The sequence below is a fragment of the Trematomus bernacchii genome, unplaced genomic scaffold, assembly GCF_902827165.1.
Source record: "Trematomus bernacchii unplaced genomic scaffold, fTreBer1.1, whole genome shotgun sequence".
In the NCBI taxonomy this organism is placed as follows: Eukaryota; Metazoa; Chordata; class Actinopteri; order Perciformes; family Nototheniidae; genus Trematomus; species Trematomus bernacchii.
In genome coordinates, this window is record NW_022987593.1 from 14795273 (window position 1) to 14816083 (window position 20811).

The 20811-nt window shown below is 39.2% G+C and overlaps 3 protein-coding genes across 4 annotated transcripts in view; all 3 read right to left on the reverse strand.

Annotated features, from left to right (window-relative positions):
* LOC117481770 (E3 ubiquitin-protein ligase TRIM21-like) overlaps positions 1–4503 on the reverse strand; it is a 48825-nt gene extending 44322 nt beyond the window's left edge. Inside the window, exon 1 of the mRNA XM_034129666.1 lies at positions 4356–4503. The gene's annotated coding sequence lies outside the window, so the exon portion shown is untranslated. The remainder of the gene's footprint in view (positions 1–4355) is intronic.
* On the reverse strand, positions 169–20046 carry LOC117481772 (E3 ubiquitin-protein ligase TRIM21-like). 2 transcript variants are annotated; one of them, XM_034129670.1, is made up of 2 exons: positions 19924–20046; positions 169–2316 (listed from the first exon to the last, which is right to left on the reverse strand). In XM_034129670.1, exon 2 carries the CDS (start codon positions 2306–2308, stop codon positions 680–682), a length of 1629 nt encoding a protein of 542 aa, XP_033985561.1. In that variant the 5' UTR covers positions 2309–2316; positions 19924–20046; the 3' UTR covers positions 169–679. The 2 variants fall into 2 exon arrangements, with proteins under 2 accessions (XP_033985561.1, XP_033985560.1); XM_034129669.1 differs by lacking the exon at positions 19924–20046 and adding an exon at positions 4356–4534.
* LOC117481761 (E3 ubiquitin-protein ligase TRIM21-like) lies at positions 9975–13713 on the reverse strand. Its single transcript, XM_034129648.1, is given in 3 exon segments — positions 9975–11479; positions 11482–12180; positions 13674–13713. Coding segments are annotated over 2 exon segments (1641 nt in total). The 5' UTR covers positions 12173–12180; positions 13674–13713; the 3' UTR covers positions 9975–10529.
* Positions 20047–20811: the final 765 nt, after the last annotated feature.

The window sequence follows — 20811 nt, forward strand, 5'->3', positions numbered from 1 at the left end:
CAGAGTCCATCATTCCTGAGCTGGATTTATAAAACCAAATAAATGTATCATGAAATACAACTTAACGTTTAAACCAGACTTATCTGTTTAGTGTTGGATGCTGAAGTCACTGCTCACTCAGGTCTGTTGTCAAACAAAAAGTTTATTTTACAGGTTTAATTTTTTTACAAACACATATTCACAGATGTCTTCGATTCAAGTTACCAGTAATTAACCAAACCACCTTTTTACACAAAGTAGAAAATGTTGCTGGCATTTATTCTACAAATGTAGTCCAACTTTTTATGCTGATAACAATTGAATACTCTATTCTGTAGACACTAAAAGCATGTCATATCCCTTATACCTAACAAAGGCCCCGTTACATTAGAAAAGTAAGCATTGTTTTGGCTGCACAACAAATAGAAAACAATTTCGTCACACTGAAGGGAACATATTTCATGGTTTCAGAAACACTGATTCCTTCTGGAAGTAAAACATAATGTTTGTCGCTTCATCAGATGTTTAAATAGATATTCTCCACAAAGATTAATGAAGCAATTTACAATGTTGACTTGTGTAAATCAATTTGCCAGAGTAAACAGATTCTGTAGAAAATAAGATGGAAGCTATACAGTTTTGATACTAAATATGTTTGTTTATTACCTTGAATGGAAATAAATCAATATAGGATAAGTGATTAGTTTACTCTGACATGAGAGATGATCAGAGGTGCAGAGTTTTTACCACCATCATTATTACAGGGACTGAAGAGTGGGAAGAGTTTCTCATTGAAGGAGCAGCCAGTGAAGGAGTAGATCAGAGCTGCAGCATCTACGTCATAAAAGGAGACCAGACCCTCCTCATAATCCACAAACACCCCCACCTTCTGAGGCTGAGACTTCAGAGAGAGAAGGACTCGAGGATTATCAAGAGCTTTGTACTCATTTACATTTCTCAACCATATAGTCCAGAAACCATCTTTAGGGCTCAGTTGGATGTTCTCTTTCCTGTTGATCGACTCTCTGGCCACTCCTAAATCCCATTTAGTCTTTCCTTTAACTTGAACCTCAAAGTAAAATCTGCCTGAAGAGAAACTCTGCTTTCCTAAAACACAAATATAACCAGAAAATCTCTCTGGGTTGTCTCGGAGATTCTTTTTTACATCACTATCACTCACTTGTTTTCCATCATTAGACAGGATGAGATATGGATTTGCTGTATCAGGATCAAGAGTCAGATTCACTGCATACTTCTGGACCCTCTTCAGCTCAGCTTCAATCAGCTTCTTCATCTCTTCACTGAAAGTCTCCTCCAGCTGAACCACAGCTCTCACCACAGTTCCCTCATGTGATGAATGGATGCTGACCTTTGTCCAGTCCTTGGTGGGTGGAGCAACTTTAAGGGACATGAATCTTTGGAGAAGATGGAGGTGGTCTTCAGAGTGTGTGACCTGCTCCACCTCAGAGCTTCTCTTCTTCAGCTCAGAGATTTCCTGTTCCAACTCTTTGATGAAATCTTCCGCCTGGTTTTCTGTAGTTTTCTGCTTCTCTTTGATTGTGTTGATGAGATTGGCCTGGCCTCTCTCAACAGACTCCTTCAGAGCAGTGAAGACCTGAACTCCTTCTGCTACCTCTCTGTCTGCATCTTCCTTACTGAGGTCCACTGAGTGTTTGATCTCCTGAATCTTCAGTTGTCTCTTCTGGATCATCTGCTGGATTTCTGTCTCAAGCTCTGCCTTCTCCCCTTCATATCCTTCTTTCAGAGGAACCACATCATGCATCTTGTGGTCTGAAACAGTGCAGAGCATACACACAAATGTCCGGTCGGTCTTACAGAACAGCTCCAGAGGTTTATCGTGCTTCGGACACATCCTGTCTTCCAGGTTCTCCACAGGGTCGATCAGCTGATGTCTTTTCAGGCTTGAAGCTGTCAGATGAGGCTCCAGGTGAGTCTCACAGTAGGAGGTCAGACACACCAGGCAGGACTTCAGGGCCTTCAGTTTGGTTTCAGTGCAGACGTCACAGGGAACTTCTCCTGCTTTGAAGACTTGTTGCTCTGAGCTGCTGCTGCTGGCTTTCTGTTGAGCCAACTGTCTGAACTGAGCAGCCATCTCAGAGAACAAAGTGTTGACTCTCAACGCTGGTCTTGTGGTAAAAGCCTCTTTACACATGGGACACTGGTACTGGTCACTTTTATCCCAGTGTTCAGTGATGCAGGTTTTACAGAAGTTGTGTCCACATGGTAAAGTGACTGGATCAGTGAACACATCCAGACAGATGGAGCACAGAAACTGATCTTCAGATGGTACATAGTTAGCAGCAGCCATATCTACACCTGTAGTGTGGAAGGAAAAACAATATCTTTATAATACAGTTAAAGGAAATGAAAGAAGTGGGATTGATTTTGGCCAGAGTCATTTACAATGTAATATATTCTGTTTTGACTTGCACTAAGCCAAGCTTGAGCAACCGTTAACATTCAAGACATAATAGGTTCAAGATAGCTACCATGGCAAAACAGTAATGAATGTTTCTTTATCCTGTTGTAAAGACTACGGCTGGGCGATATGGAGAATTTATTACATGGTTTAGTTGAATACTCGATTCTGATTGGTCAATTCAGAACACGTGACACGTTGTTAATCCAGAACAGACAGACCGCTGTCAAGGATTTATGACCGTTGTTAAGGACGCTCAAATCTGCAGAAAGAAGTCCGGTCGATTGAACTGTATACAGTTTGGCTGAAAAGCAAACTGCATGCAGTTTGCTTTTCGAACTGACAAGACAAGAGCGACAAGGAAACAGCGGAGAATTAACGGGCAGAAACCCTCCTTTTTACGCAGCGGTCCAGACATAGACATCAAACGGCGACACATATTCAGTTGCCAGTTACTTTTGCATTAGGGCAGGGATATCTAGATACTTTCCAAGGTTTGACATAATGAATTGTGCTACTTTTAAAGCAAGCAACGATGTTTTCAAATCTGTAATCAAAAAGCTCCGCCTTTCTGCCGTTGCTAAGTTTTTCAAACGGTAACAATTGAAAGATATGAAAGAAAAATACACACTCTAATTTAAATAGTTTTTATTAGTAAATAATGATGTTCAAAATAAAATAGTCCCTCTGTTGCCTTCTGCACGAAACATAGTGCGAGGTGGTTGCTATGCAACAACACTAACAACAGCTAGCAAACATATTAGACAGAGAGCGTTGATCCATTATTTGGCTATTTATTTACATTAATGTGTATGTTGCCGTTTATTGTGCACCCACTGAAAAACTGTCCAGCATCAGTAGAATGGCTTACGTGGTTACTTGTATAGGCTGAGGTTGTTCTAGGCTGTTGCTTGGCGTGGCGAGAATATTGCTCCACTTTCTCCGGTCCCCGAGATTCGGCTTCCAGTAGCTCTGGAGAGAGCTTTCGCACCTGTGGCCACTAACGGTCATAATTTCTCTGCTTTGTTTCAAGACCCGCATCAGAAAGCTTTTGAATGGTGGTACTTTTCCAGTTGGTCGACCTGCTCTTCACGTAGCTCTACATGTCGTCGTTTAGGTGCTTTTTGTTCTGGTAATAGGCACTCCTCAATCCACTCCTCCATAGTAAGACCCCCCCCCCCCCCCCACCCCCGGAGGTCGAAGTTAATCTTAAATGTTTTTGCGGACCTTTTTGATTACAGATTTGAAAATATCGTTGCTTGCTTTAAAAGTAGCACAATTCATTATGTCAAACCTTGGAAAGTATCTAGATATCCCTGCCCTAATGCCAAAGGAACTGCACACTGAATATGTTTTTGCCGTTTGATGTCTATGTCTGGACCGTTGCGTAAAATGGAGGGTTTCTGCCCCGTTACTTCTCCGCTGCTTTCTTGTTCCAGTTTGAAAAGCAAACTGCAGGCAGTTTGCTTTTCAGCCCAACTGTATACTGTTTATCTCAGACGCGGAGGGATACTGAGTTGTTGTGAAAAGTAACTTACAATTCTACCCGTGGTATACGCTCAGTATACCACGGCTAAGAACCAATCAGATTGCTTGATTTTACTTGTCCGTTTTATAATAAACAACAACACTGATAACAAAGCTCTCAGTACTTTGTGACACACCTATTTGCCTCACATTTTAAACCTCAAACTGGTTCTTTGGTGGTAAGCTATTAATATGACACACCTATACAAAAAAGAGTAAGCAGTATGTAGGAAGTAATCAGTAAACAGTAATAATGGCAGGAAACCAGGAATGAGGATAAACTCCTAACCGCAGAGATTCAGTTGCAAGTTAGTTAAATCCAGAGGGCTGAACCGTAGGCCTGAGGACAAACAACACCATACTTATATCATATTTAGTTGAAAGTGTAAATATAATCAGATGTACTCACCAGTGTTTGACAGAGACTCTGCTGTGTTGCTGAGAAAGATCTGATGAACTCAGTTTGTATTTTCTTTAGACAGAAACAGAGACTAGTCTCGACTGCAGTGTGGCTGCCTCTCTGACTAACATAACTTTCATTTCCTGAGTGTGACGTGAAGCTCTCCTCTTTCCACTGTAGCTCCTCCTCTCACTGTCAGCTGGTTGTGTTCCCTCCCTCTGATTCACACAGGTGTTGTAAAATACCAGGGACTCTTCAGGTTAAAATGGAGCAAAGGTGGTGCTAACAGTGGGGAGGAGTGAGATATGTGAAAATGTTTTTCTTTATTATGTTGAAACTGTCTCAGCTATACTTTAATCAGAACAGTTTATTTAATTGGAGCCTATCCTCATTGATACCATATCTATGGCAGGACTGGTTATTTAGCATGAATTTGTATCTAGATGTATGTAATAAAACTGTGTTTATAAAAAGAGAATCACATTGTGAGTTAATTCTACTTCTAAAAGTGCAGGGAACTTTATTTAAAGGATTTTTTCTTTTCTTTTTTTAAACTCTTGAACTTAGTTGAGAAACTGGCAAAGAGTAGCTGGGGTCTCTTTGTTGAGTTTTCTTCTTATATATATATATTAGCAGTGGCGGCCGGTGGTCTTTTTTTTTGGTGGGGCTCTTGACGTACCGTAAGTGACCTACCCGGGGGGTTTCCCCCCGGAATTTTTTTTCGAGAAATGACCCCTTAAATGATGACTTCTGGTGATGTTAGAGGGGGGGAAAGGAGAAATCGAGGCTTAAAAATATGAGAAGACTGATCAATACCTGTGTTCTCAGAACTGGTCTGTTTTTTTCTTTCTTAAAACTGTTCATGTTTTATGAACCAACACCTTCACCAAGTAGCTTTACAGTGAACTGCATGTGAGATATAAAATTAATAGCATCTTTTCAGTAGCATTAATTATAAATATTTAAGTGGTTCAATACAAGTCACTACAGCATTTCAAACTGAACTGTGAATAAATGCAATTTAAAAAAAATAACCACAGCACAAAATGTCATAAATTGTGTTTTTTCTTTGTTTCTCTGAGGATTATTTACAAACAGGCTTATTTACAGTACATATAGCAATAACTCAGAAATGAAAAAGCTACATCGTCTAACACGAACAACCACTTAGCATAATGATAATATATGTGTTATGTACAATGTAACTGGCAAGGCTAGAGCAAGAAAGAACATAAAGTTTGCAAAAGGTTTAAATAACTTCAAGTATCTGTCTTCAGATTACGTGGAGGTTTTAGTCCGATGGGAAGCAGATTTTAAGCGACACCGAAGATAAACCAAAAATGTGGTGGAGCTGCAAACCGTGTAGTGTTGCTGGGACAGAACAGGAGCTATAACCGTTGGAAAATACATCACAGACAATGCAACAAACGTGGAGACAGAACAATCACTTCTGTGATAAATGCCCACTTATTAATAAACTTCTAACAACCATGGGAAACCTCCTCTCTACATATAAAGTGATATCCAAGCATGGGAAACAAAAGACAGCATTTACCTGTTTGCATCCAGCTAGCCAAGCCTTTCTTGTGTACCAGCTACTTGTGAAGCCTCGTGTATAAATGTTGTCTTTTTCACGAGATTGCTGCGATATATTCAAATCGGGTTGGTCCGGTCCAAGGTCTTTAAGCAACAATTTATCTGCCAAACTTCTCCTTTCGAAAGGATTGGAGATTAGCTCTTGAACAGAATTAGGCGGGGACCGAGGTCCGGAGACTCCACCTGCACACGAAGCCATCCTCATCAACTACTGCGTCAACCGGATACGAGTCACTGTCCAAACTACTCACAGACTGCACTGGGCGCTGACATTGGCGCCCGGTGACCGTCATCTTTGACGACGCTGATTGGCTGAAATTATATTTTCGCGGCATAGTTTACACGTTACAGATAGCAACAGTCAGCTGCTAGTGGCTGCTGCTGCACTGGTTGAAGGCTCCTCTCTTAGCGCCCAGACGAGAGAAGGTACACGGGCAAGGCCAGGCAGGAAACATGTGACTTATCAGTAACTTTAGACATCGTAACACAATTTTAAACGAGATTTTATTGTAGATTATACATTTTACTGATACCAATTATATAATATTTACCTTGTTCATTAAAAATAAAAATAAAAATATATATATTTTTTTAAACATATTTTTTTTTTTTTATTTTAATTTTAATTTTCTTTTTTTTCTTTTTTTTTTTCAATATGGGAAGAGGTGGTGCGGCGCCCCTAGCGCCCCTATGGACCGGCCGCCACTGTATATTAGGTTGTTTATATTTGATGTCCTTGTACAAGTGATTCTCCTCACATGAAGGTGTGTTGACTCATGTATTTGTTTGCCTTTTGAGTGAGAAGTAACTTTTGTCTCATCATGTCTCAGTCTTGTGATCCATCTAGTGGTCGTTCTATGTGATGACATATAGAAGTGTAGAAGAGGAAGGCTGTCAGATCTCAAGAAACGTTCAGAATTACAATTATTTATGCTTTTCTGTACTTACCAACCAATCACTCTCAGATTACTTTCAGAGAGAAGATAGCAAGTTTAAGTTATAATTGTTGTCAGTCTTGTTTCCTGCAAGAAGAAACACTGCTGTAGAGGAAGTAAAGTGGAAATGCACTTCTGCTCCTAGTTTTAATTTGTGATTATAACTTCAATTTAAACAGTTTTATATGTATTTGATTGTAATGCTTTTTATTACACATTTGTTATCGTGTAGTATTGTTTAAATGTAGTCATATCTATCTTTTATATATGTTTTTCTTATGATATTTCCTAGTGGAAACCAAAGGCATTTGCAAAAACGAAAAGTACTAACAGTATAATGGTAAAGAATTAAAACAAATATTTATATTTAACAATACTAACACAGGGCAAAAGCAAAGGATAACGGACTAATTTATCACATCAAGTAGCTTTGTTGTTGTGGGTCTAGCCATCAGCTGCAAAGAGGAAAGGGCTCCTAAAAACTGCAGGAAAGGAGACCAGGTTTTATTTAAAGGCATTTTATTGTCTTTTAATAATTGTTTTGAACGCCACTTGTTTGCTGATAGCTTCTAGCAATGAGCTGTGTAATGTTTTGTATCGCCTTGGACCAAACTTCTTTAAATGTTTGATTATATTAAAGGACAGGATATACTCTCTCTCTCTCTTTGTCTTTGTTTTCATTTCAGTTGATGCCGATGAGATTAAGAGGCTAGGAAAGAGATTTAAGAAACTCGACCTAGATAACTCCGGCTCCCTGAGTGTGGAGGAGTTCATGTCCTTACCAGAGCTCCAACAGAACCCCCTCGTGCAGCGAGTCATCGACATATTCGACACCGATGGAAACGGAGAAGTCGACTTTAAAGGTAAATTAATCATGAAACTGTTTCCCTACTCCCTCTGATATTCCCTTTGTTTTTAAAATGAACATGTGTTCACAGTATCCTTTTGTTTTAAAGATACAGTCTGTCTGCTCCTGACTGTCCTCTGATTGAAATGCAATGCAATGGGCTGGCAAATGCACAACATCTGGCACGAGAAGTCTGACTTTTGCCAATTTAAGAGCATTATTAAGTGCTTTACCATTAAGTTATTAATCAGTTAGCAGAGAGTGCATTTTTTTGTAAGACTTGGTGTAAAACCATTGCAAGAAATGCCCGCTATCCTTTAATGATGTCATTGTAATGTTTCACAATATCTATCTGATATCAACACTATCACAACGGAGTTATCAAGTCATGTTTTTAAAGGTTGAGAAGCTTTTTCCCCATAAGAGCAAGTACAGATTACTGATTTTGGAAAGTGCTTCTAAATTTCCTTAAATGCATGAAGTACTGTGGTGGCGTTTTAATCCTAGTTTACATTTAATAGCCTCCTCTGTCGGGGTTGTGGGTTTTTGACGCGCCTCTCTTTGTTTCCAAACATATTAAGCGGAGATCGTAGTTGAATCAGATGAGCTTTATTCATTGGTCCAGACGGCATAGAAAACAGGAGGACACATTTCTTCGCTTCTTCGTAAATAAAAGTTATCAGTCTCAAAAAGAACATGGTCAAAGACTTTTCCGCTTCCCCGTCTCATCACCATCAGCTGTGTCCTATCAACTTACCATATATAGGCATTTAGCCATGCACGTGATACTGACGCACCTTTCATAACAAATAAGTGAGCCTTAAAGTAATACATTTTAAACTATAGTGTGACTCACAGAAAATACCTGATTAATTAGGAGTTTAATCTACTTCATATTATCATCAAGCCTAACATTCAGACAATAATAACTAAATGAAAATGGCTCTAACAAGTAGCCTACTGTCCGTGTATTCAGAAATCAAATGCAGTATTTACAGAAATCTTTCACTGATCGCAAGCTTCATTTTTAGGGCTGATAACTAAATGTAAGTTGAACATTGCTAAATCTTTCACTTTTTTTGTTTTTTTTAAGACTCTAAATATGCACTTTTTTGTTTTTTTCAGACTCTCTAAATAGGCACTTTTTAGTTTTTATCAAAATACCAAACAGATCACCCATTCTAGCCATGCCTCATATCCCTCTATTTCACTTCCTGTTTCAAAAGTGCTGATTTTGGGTATAAAGCTTTAAAAAAAAAAAAACGCGTGATGAAACGCCATATCATGGATCAGGGTTTTATTTTTTGATGCTGCGTGAGTTCCTCAATACACATATTTATGTATAAAAGACATCAAAAAGTGCATTTTGCATGATAGGTCCCCTTTAACCAGAATAATTTAGTTTCTTGGACACAGAGATTTTTTACCTTTTTCGCCGAGGCAATATCAATCTAGTATTTTAATATAGTAATATACAATGTCATGTAAAATAAGCTCATTTTAGATATGTGACTACTTTTGACCTTTTTCTGTTATCTATCCTCATTGATGCCCATTATATTTATTGCAGGACTGGTGTATTATTTAGCATTAGTTTGATTTAGATGTACAAAATAAAACTGGAAACTGATTGTATTTCTCACTAGAGGACCTCATTGTGAGTTAACTCTACATTTAAAATTGCAGGGAACTTCATTTGAGTTTTGTTTTAAGAAATCAACTCAAATAAGGAAAATGGATGCCGTTTCAAGTTAAAATATTAAACTAATTTCATACGAATACAAAAGCTGATGCATCAGATTCATACATTTATGAAGGATCTTCATTTATTTTTCTAATCTTGACAAATATCATTGACTTGTTATCCTTATATTATCATACCTTGAGTTGTTGGTATTGTTAAACCCCTTATACTGATGGGGATGAAATGACCTATAATGGGTATAGTTGATTTTAGCCATTTCACCCATCCCTCGATAGAGCTGAGGTCAAATAATTATAAACAAGGATATTTTAATTAAATGAAAATGCCTTTTTCATACTATTTATAGTTGCCAAAGATAGCTATTTATTAATTAAATGCAGTGACTTCCTCTCTGTATATAGTAGTGTTCATAGGTAGTGGCAGAGTCCATCATTCCTGAGCTGGATTTATAAAAATCAAATTAATTTATCATGAAATACAACTTAACGTTTAAACCAGACTTATCTGTTTAGTGTTGGATGCTCAAGTCACTGCTCACTCAGGTCTGTCGTTCAACAAAAAGTTTATTTTACAGGTTTTTTTATTTTACAAACACATATTCACAGATGTCTTTGATTCAAGTTACCAGTAATTAACCAAACTACCTTTTTACACAAAGTACAACATGTTGCTGGCATTTATTCTACAAATGTAGTCCAACTTTTTATGCTGATAACAATTGAATACTCTATTCTGTAGACACTAAAAGCATGTCATATCCCTCATACCTAACAAAAGCCCCGTTACATTAGAAAAGTAAGCATTTTTTTGGCTGCACAACAAATAGAAAACAATTTCGTCACACTGAAGGGAACATATTTCATGGTTTCAGAAACACTGATTCCTTCTGGAAGTTAAACATAATGTTTGTTGCTTCATCAGATGTTTAAATAGATATTCTCCACAAAGATTAATGCAGCAATTTACAATGTTGACTTGTGTAAATCAATTTGCCAGAGTAAACAGATTCTGTAGAAAATAAGATGGAAGCTATACAGTTTTGATACTAAATATGTTTGATTATTACCTTGAATGGAAATAAATCAATACAGGATAAGTGATTAGTTTACTCTGACAGGAGAGATGATCAGAGGTGCAGAGTTTTCACCATCATCATTAGTACAGGGACTGAAGTATGGGAAGAGTTTCTCATTGAAGGAGCAGCCAGTGAAGGAGTAGATAAGAGCTGCAGCATCTACGTCATAAAAGGAGACCAGACCCTCCTCATAATCCACAAACACCCCCACCTTCTGAGGACGAGACTTCAGAGAGAGAAGGACTGGAGGATCATCAAGAGCTTTGTACTCATTTCCATTCCTCAACCATATAGTCCAGTTACCATCTTCTGGGCTCAGTGAGAATCCTTCCTTCCTGTTGATCGACTCTCTGGCCACTCCTAAATCCCAGTCGGTCTTTCCTTTAACTTGAACCTCAAAATAAAATCTGCCTGAAGAGAAACTCTGCTTTCCTAAAACACAATCACAATCAAAAAATCTCTCTGGGTTGTCTGGGAGATTCTTTATCACATCACCATGACTCACTTGTTTTCCATCATTAGACAGGATGAGTTCAGGATGTGCTGTATCAGGATCAAGAGTCACATCCACTGCGTACTTCTGGACCCTATTCAGCTCAGCTTCAATCAGCTTCTTCATCTCTTTACTGAAAGTCTCCTCCAGCTGAACCACAGCTCTCACCACAGTTCCCTCATGTGATGAATGGATGCTGACCTCTGTCCAGTCCTTGGTGGGTGGAGCAACTTTAAGGGACATGAATCTTTGGAGAAGATGGAGGTGGTCTACAGAGTGTGTGACCTGCTCCACCTCAGAGCTTCTCTTCTTCAGCTCAGAGATTTCCTGTTCCAGCTCTTTGATGAAATCTTCCGCCTGGTTTTCTGTAGTTTTCTGCTTCTCTTTGATCGTGTTGATGAGATTGGCCTGGCCTCTCTCAACAGACTCCTTCAGAGCAGTGAAGACCTGAACTCCTTCTGCTACCTCTCGGTCTGCTTCTCCTTACTGAGGTCCACTGAGTGTTTGATCTCCTCAATCTTCAGTTGTCTCTTCTGGATCATCTGCTGAGTTTCAGCCTGCGTCTTCCCCAGCGCTGCCTTTTTACCGTCATATTCTTCTTTTAGTGGAACCAGTTCATGAATCTTATGGTCTGAAACATGGCAGAGCATACAGACAAATGTCTTGTCGGCCTTACAGAACAGCTCCAGAGGTTTATCGTGCTTCGGACACATCCTGTCTTCCAGGTTCTCCACAGGGTCGATCAGCTGATGTCTTTTCAGGCTTGAAGCTGTCAGGTGAGGCTCCAGGTGAGTCTCACAGTAGGAGGTCAGACACACCAGGCAGGACTTCAGGGCCTTCAGTTTGGTTTCAGTGCAGACGTCACAGGGAACTTCTCCTGGTTTGAAGACTTGTTGCTCTGAGCTGCTGCTGCTGCTGCTGGCTTTCTGTTGAGCCGACTGTCTGAACTCAGCTACCATCTCAGAGAACAACGTGTTGACTCTCAACGCTTGTCTTGTGGTAAAAGCCTCTTTACACATGGGACACTGGTACTGGTCACTTGTATCCCAGTGTTCAGTGATGCAGGTTTTGCAGAAGTTGTGTCCACATGATGTTGAGACTGGATCAGAGAACACATCCAGACAGATGGAGCACAGGAACTGATCTTCAGATAGCAGGTAGTTTGTAGCAGCCATATCTACACCTGTAGTGTGGAAGGAAAAACAATGTATTTATAATACAGTTACAGGAAAAGAGAGTAGTGGTATTGAGTTATTTACAATGTAATATATGTTGTTTTGACTTGCACTAAGCCAAGCTTGAGCAACCGTTAACATTCAAGACATAATAGGTTCAAGATAGCTACCATGGCAAAACAGTAATGTATGTTTCCTTATCCTGTTGTTTAGACTACGGCTGGGCGATATGGAGAATATAAAACATCACAACATATTTCACCCAACATCTCTAACGATATTGTAGATTGACTATTTGGGCACAAAATATTTACACAATAACATTTTTGATAGATAATCAGTAAAAGCAAATGGTTTGAACAGTCTGGTAGTTTAAGAAAGTTACATCACTTTACTGTAATGCAGCCTTTAAATCCAGGAAATGACACTTGTGCAATTTGAATACTTCAGAAAGATCTGACACTATATCTAGTCTAATATCCAGATGATATTGATAACATCCTTAGCCCTAGTGTAGACCAACTTATATTAAAGAATAACACTGATAACAAAGCTCTCAGTACTTTGTGACACACCTATTTGTCTCACATTTTAAACCTCAAACTGGTTCTTTGGTGGTAAGCTTTTAATATGACACACCTCTACAAAAAAGAGTCTGCAGTATGGTACTGGTGTATTATTTAGCATGAATTGTATCTAGATATACCAAAACAAAACAAAAAAGTGCGTATTTTTCAGACTCTAAATACGTACTTTTTTTTTTTTTTCAGACACTCTAAATATACGCACTTTTTCTTTTGTTTCAGAGGAGGGTTGGGGGTTAGGATTAAATTAAAAAGTGGCGACAGATAACCTACAGCTATCTATATAACAGTTACACTTACGGGACTGTCATTTTCCTTTTACTTATATCAGAGTATTTTACAGTTACTTTTACTGGACCTAAATACTGCCACCACCACTGGTGATTTGACACAACATATGTAAGCACACAAGTCAAGAGAAACACAAGTAAACAACTGTCCTGTGAGCCTGAGACATTCCCAGTTACCTGCATTATGATTAAAAACAGGTGATGGATTTAAACTATTTAAACTTGTAATACTGTCCTCTGACCAGCAGGGGGCAGCGTGAGGCCACGTGGAGAGAAACTGATGCTGATGTTTGTGGACACCTGTTAGTTTTATACTTCCTGGTTTAGTTTCCTAGTACCTGAACAATCATAATCTTAACTCATAATATTCCAGCATACAATTACATTTGAGAGAATAGATTAAAATGTTGAGTTACTGTTATTTATTTACATGTTATTCTACATTATACTTCATCTATCTATCTGTTAGGTAATGTGGAAAGGGTAAAGGGAGGACCCAAATGCAGACTTCAAAAAGGAAAAAGGTCTATAAACAAAAGGCGAGCTTTATTCCAAAGCCGATGAGCACAAAAACAAGGCATGAAAAAACATAAATAGCACAAGGTAGCGAATACAAACAAAACTGACCGTGACTGACATGGAGGGAGACAGGAAAAACCAACAATGAACCGACCAGGCACACAGGGGAAGACAAGACTAAATACAGAGAGGGGTAATCACAAGAGAAGACACAGCTGGGGTAAGGGAGGCAGAAACACAAGGGCAACAGGTGAACACAATCAGACAATCAGACACACCAGGGAAACTAACGACAGGAAGGCAAACAAAGGAAGGAGGAACAGAGAAGACACAAGGGTTGCATTCGAATAGTCCGTTTAGCTTAGGAACCTTCCTAACGGAGTGAAATGACCCGGAAGTCCCTCAGTGGCAGCCATGATAAGTGCCGTTCGAATTCTCTAAATTAAAAGGAAAGGAGGTTTCAAACTTCCTTTATAACCTCCTTTAGCCTAGGAACCACTGGACCTCCCTAACCGAAAGGAGAGGAGAAAATGCTGCCCCACAATGCCTTGCAGCCGCAGCATTTGCCGTCACACAACAGTCGGCCGTTCACGGAAACAACCGATTATGAACAAGAAATGATATCATGAAAGTTACGGTGCTTATTAAGCATTTTAAAACGTATGTGGTAAGTTGCCAAAGTGCTTTGTTTTGAACGTTCATCAGTATTATAATCAAAAAGAGAAATATGAACGTTAGTTTTTACTGAAATGATCAAATAAAGTCAACATTTCACAGTCTTTACTGAGCTGTGTGGGGTTTGTTCAACTTTTAAAAGATGTTTGAATGGTGATATACACAGTGATAGATGTTAAGGACTAACGTTTATAATAAATACATTTGTATTGATTTTAAGATCTTTTCATACAATCATACGTATTGGGATCATTTGTATTAATGTGGACCGGAGGGAGAGGGTGACGAGCATAAGTTTCACTTTCCTTTTTTATTTCAATTTCAACTTTGGTCATGAAGAATATGTTTCTCTGTTGTCCCCGTTCATAAAGCATAAAACAACAGCATCAGAGCACGGTGCAGAGTCTCTAGATGAGTTTACAGTAGTCCCTCGTTCTTATTAAACATCCATGTTGTAGTCCGCTGTATAGAAAACTGTAGTTTCCATAGTTTCCCCACAGCAGCAGGCGCACATTTATGACCTCTGCTGGCGCATCATAAACACGTCGGATAGTGAAAGTGCAGTCGGATTCTCTAAAGTGCCGCAGTCTCTTCTCCTAAATCCTTTTGAATTCTCCTATCCACTATCCCTTAACCCCATGACGTTTCACTCAGAGGTCAAGGAATAGACGATAGGGTTAGAACTTAGGAGCTGTTTTTTTGGTGTATTCGAACGCAACCAAGGAGGAAAACATTTCAAAACAAAGGTGGAAAATGAAAACATAAATACAAAACCGTAACACTATCTATCTATCTACTCCACATGTGAAAGGCCTGTGTTGTTGTTTTTATTCTACTACATGTATTTAACATTTTTAAGTTAATAGTTTGAATTATTAATGCTAAATATATTTCATATTTGTTTGATGTATTATTACATATTTAACTAACCGGCAGTAATTAAAACTAGCACCACCTACTATTATACTACATGTATTTGATTACTTTAGTTACTTTAACGATCAAAGAAGTTAAGTAAGAAATAATTCCAATGTGTACTATAGGACAGTACAAAAAAACAGTTTAAAAGGGGAGTGATTAGTCAAATATGCATAAATAAAAAGAAAGAATACTAATAACATAAGATAAGAATAAAGAAGTTTAAATGATTTGTTATTGGTTGTGATCATATTCTAAAGATTTGTGGATTATTGAAAAGTATACAGCTCCCTTTCATATGAGTGTTGAGAGCTGTATCCATCAATTCATTTTGTGTTCAAAGTGCATGACTCCATCCTAGGGGAAAACACTGTGCTTACATGTTCGCATAACTTGGAAGTTTACTGACATTTATATACCTTGTTTACCTGGCGCAAGTGGTGGCTCTGGGGTTGTTGTGTGAGCCACCACTTGAGAAATGGATGCGCAGCCCAGGCGACGCGCCTGGCAAATACTGACTTGAGCCCCACCACTGTATGGGTTAGCCCTACCATAGATTACCCAACAAAAATACTCCGGCGCCGCCACTGCTTTTTCTTAATGCTTCATATTGTTTTATATTCTGTGCCACAGCATCTGATAATGGATGTTTCAGGTCTGACTGCCTCTAATGGAGCAGCAGAAGAAGAAGAAGTGGGCGAGTTGTTGCCGTCACTAACAATTAAAAGTCTCATTCATAATCTCTCTGCTGCTCTCGGACCCTCCGCCTCCTCCTCAAACTCTCATCTGTTTGTGATTTGCACTCAGGTTTTATTTTCACACGAGCCAACATGAAAGTCTCTGAGCCAGAGCCTCGAAAAAAGTCTTCTCTCAAACAATCTGCACCATAACGGCCGAGAAACTACAGAAACACTGCTCTTAGAAACATGATTTACACTCAGCAGCCTCAGAGCAGACAGAGACACGTCAGAAAATGTTACAAATGTATAGAAAACACAGTTTATTTATGATGGGAACTGAAAAATGTGACTTAAGAAAATACAGAATATACTCTGACTTTTTTACGACATGTTTATGACATACTTTAGGCTAGTATGACATTAACGGGCATCATTAATATTATGACTTGCTTTTATTAATGTTCTATATGACATATATATATATATACTATGACCTTGTTGCTGTTACTTTTTCTGACATAATTTATGTAATACTATAGTACAACTTTTTATGTAATTTTTAGGCCAATATTTATGTATTTTGGCTTTTTTCTGGATAAATGGACTGTACTTATAGAGCGCTCTATCCAGTCTGTATGACCCCTAACAGCGCCACACACACACACACACACACACACACACACACACACACACACACACACACACACACACACACACACACACACACACACACACAGCAACTCAGGGTTCAATATCTTCCACAAGGACACATCGACATGTTGACTGCATCTCCAGCGCTTTCGAACGGCAATGGCCCGTGGCTGTCTCCTCCTGATTGGTGGAGTTGGCCCAATAGCCGTAGCGCCACTGTCCTGACGTCAGGACAGTGTTCAAATCTGGATCAGTTTTTATCAGATCCGTTGCAGCCCCTTTTTTAGAGATTTGGGTATGGAGGAAAATAGAGAGGGTTGTGTTTTCTGACACTTGAGACGACACGTGAGTTCCCTGGAACACCGGGGACACATATTCATGTATAAAAGACGTACAAAAGTGCATTTTGCATGATAGGTCCCCTTTAAGTAATTGGTATGTAAGCTGAGAAATACATAGATATCTTGTAAACATGATTAAAATGAGATTATTATCACCCATGGAGAGATGTACGTTATATGCACAGTAACTATTCTGCACACATTTGAGTACGTATGTGTGTGTATGTTGTATGTTGTATGTTATGTCTGAATGTTTACAAAAATGACAATAAAGAGTATTACAAATGTGTTATATTGAAATGTAGAAGCACTTAATGCTCCTCTGTGTCTGTTCTACTCTTTAACCTGCTCTTATATGTCATTAAACCAGGTATCACCAGAGTTCAAGAGACTCTTAAATGACGCGTTCCTACAGTAGTTTAGTAGTTTGTTTTTCCGCTGACGTTAACATATCACAGACGTCAGAAAAAGGTCTTTACAGTGAAACCTGTCCGGCTCTTTATCAGAGTGGCTGTCGTCTGAGAGAGCTGGACACACACCAACCTGTCACTGGGTTTGGCCCGGGAATTATTAATGAGGGGGGGAGGTAAAGGGGGAGTCATTCAGAGTTCAGTGTATCTCTGCAGTGGGAAAAAAGATCCGCCGTAAACACGTGTGTGTGTGTGTGTGTGTGTGTGTGTGTGTGTGTGTGTGTGTGTGTGTGTGTGTGTGTGTGTGTGTGTGTGTGTGTGTGTGTGTGTGTGTGTGTGTGTGTGTTGTGTGTGTGTGTGTGTGTGTGGTGTGTGTGTGTGTGTGTGTGTGCGTGTGTGCGTGTGTGCATGCATTTATTAAACCTATAAAACCTTTTTTTTTTTTTAACCCCTAGATGCATAAGTGGGTCTTTTTGGACCCGGTGAGGTGGTTTTCTTGAAGTATCTTTGTAATTACATTTTTTTATCATTTCATATTCTAGCTATTCCTCAAAAAACATGTTTTGGATATCATGCCATTCTAATTTTAAATTTACATTTTAAGAAATTGTAGTTTTTGTATTAGTACCCCAAGCTTCCATAAGTGGGTCAAAACTGACCCGCATGTATTTTCTATGGAATCCTATGGGAAAACGTTTTTTTTCAAAATGTAAAAGAAATTTCTAAAATTATAAATAGTGAAAAATGAAATATAAAATATACAAGAGATTTTTCTTAACCAAAATGACAAAAATTGCATAAAAACACATATTATTCTAATACGGGTCCTTTTAGACCCACTTATGGAAGAGTGTAGGGTCCAGTCACTCGTGCATCTAAGGGTTAAAGGAATAATTGTTTGTTTTTTTTGCATTGGTATAACATGTTTAAATAGTGGTTTCCTTTAAATCTGCATAATTTCACTTGTGGCCACTAGGGGGTAGCAGACTTTCACATCAACTGACAGATACTCATCGTTTAACCTCAGGTAAGCGGCGGTTCCCTTGGGATCGCTGAGCGGGGTGTGTAGTGTTGCGGAGAAAGTGGTTGAAGCTTCGGCTTGGGAGCATGGCCGTGGTCTCAGTAGTGTTGCTAGCTTGCTAGTCGCTTTGCTGGGCCAGCGGTCTCCAGTGCATAAATACCCACTACACGTAACTGCATGAAGACTAGGGAGGAGATTAGTCAGTGGGATGGTGAGTTAGTGGGGAAACTCCAATCAAAAAATTAGTGTTGTTCCACTTTGGACGTATAATAAACGTGGTGGTATCTGTCCGGTTTGTTTTTGTTTTTGTGTTTTTGTTTTTTTCTCTCGGTTTAAAGGTCCGGTGTTGTGTTCCGGTGAGGGGTCGGTGTAAGTTAATATGGCTGACGTAGAGGCATTTATTGAAGCTCCGTCTCAGGAGTCTCTTCGCACTTTTTCAAGAGAGCAGCTGCTCTTAATTGCTGAGCATTTCTCTGTGTCTATTGTCGGTGATAGAAGGATGAAAGACAACATAAAAGACTCTATAGTATCGACATTAAGGGAGACGGGAGTTTTTGCTACAAAGGAAGAGGGGGTTTTGTTAAAACCTCTTTTTCAGGCTAGTGCACTTTCTTTTGAGCAGCAGAGGGAAATGTTGTTGTTGCAGCAGGAACATGACAAAATTAAGTGGGAACATGACAGAGTAAAGTATGAACCTGATCAGGAACATGACAGAGTAAAGTATGAACGTGATCAGGAACATGACAGAATGAAGTATGAACATGACCGGGAACATGACAAAATGAAGTATGAGTTGGGAATTGAAAAGGAAATCACAGTGGAGCGGATGCGACAAGAATCTGAGAAAGCCAAGATAGAGTTGGAGGGACATCGTCTCAGAGATGGTGCGTTGTCCGGTGAGGGGTAGGGTGAACAGGTGCCCAGGTCTCCTCATCGCTTTGATATTAGTAACCTGCGCTTGCTGCCTCACTTTAATGAAAGTGATCCCGACACGTTTTTTAAATTATTTGAACGTGTAGCTAGGGCTAGAGATTGGCCTGATGCAGACTGCGCTCTGATGCTTCAGTGTGTTCTCACAGGAAGAGCACAGTCTGCATATTCCTCCTTATGTCTGGAAGATAGCTCTAGCTATAGTAAAATCAAATTGGCGGTGCTTAGAGCATATGAACTGGTGCCAGAGGCCTATCGACAGCGTTTTAGGTCCTTTGAGCAAAAACAACATCAAACATATGTGGAGATGGCGAGGGATTTGTCTGTTCATTTTAAGCGTTGGTTAACTGCTCTTGACGTCACTACTTTTGACGATTTGTGTGAGCTCATGACTTTGGAACAGTTCAAAATTATTCTTCCTGACAAGATTGCTACTTACATAACAGAACACAAGGTCACTTCTGCGGCTGAAGCTGCTGTGGCAGCTGATGAGTTTGTGTTGCTTCATAAGAGGACCAAGCATTGTCCCACTAGTCAAAGTGGTCGTGGCGGCGGTGGCGTTGATGGTGGTCGTGGTAGCGGCAGCGTTGATGGTGGTGATAAACTCCTAATCGCAGATATTCAGTTACAAGTTAGTTAAATCCAGAGGGCTGAACAGTAGGCCTGAGGACAAACAACACCATACTTATATCATATGTAGTTGAAAGTGTAAATATAATCAGATGTACTCACCAGTGTTTGACAGAGACTCTGCTGTGTTGTTGAGAAAGACCTGATGAACTCAGTTTGTATTTTCTTTAGACAGAAACAGAGACTAGTCTCGACTGCAGTGTGGCTGCCTCTCTGACTAACATAACTTTCATTTCCTGAGTGTGACGTGTAAACTCTCCTCTTTCCTGGATTTCTCTACCCCTTCCTGCCGGTCTTTAGAGTATTGTATTCTTCTTGTAAGGACATGATTTTGGTGACTTACAAGAATTTGCCCGGCTTAGCATGAGGTGTGGTACGTGCCAAATTAATTGATTGAGTAAACGTTTTGAGGGGTAGAACAGAGCTGTGTAGAGTATAATATTAGCAGACCAAACAAATAACTGGACAATTGTAAAAAGGGCACATAGATATAAGTAGGGATGTCATGAGAACTGATTCTTCTGTACCAAGTTGATGCCAAAATTCCCAAAACGTAGTGGTACTTGTTTTTATAAAGCACTGCAGGTACCAGAGCAGGGCTCCCATTGAGTTACACTATTATACATCAAAGCTCTCTTCATTCATAATGAGTATTGGAGCAAAAGGAGGATATTAAAAAGGGAATGGTGACCTGAACTTCCTAACAACAGCTCTATCTTTTTGAAGTTATATTTGCTGTGGTATCGTATCACCTAATGAGAATTGTGGTATTTTACTGCTATTTGAATTGACTACTAGGCTACTAAGATAAGATAAGATGGACCTTTATTAGATTTACTAGATGTCGGTGTTGTGATGTGCCTGGAAAGCAAACAATTATAAAATATAATTAAACACATTTTTAGGATTAATCCAAAAATATAATCTGTTGTTGTATCACGTAAAAGATCCACTCGGTTTTTATCTCCATCAGAAACATTTTGACACATT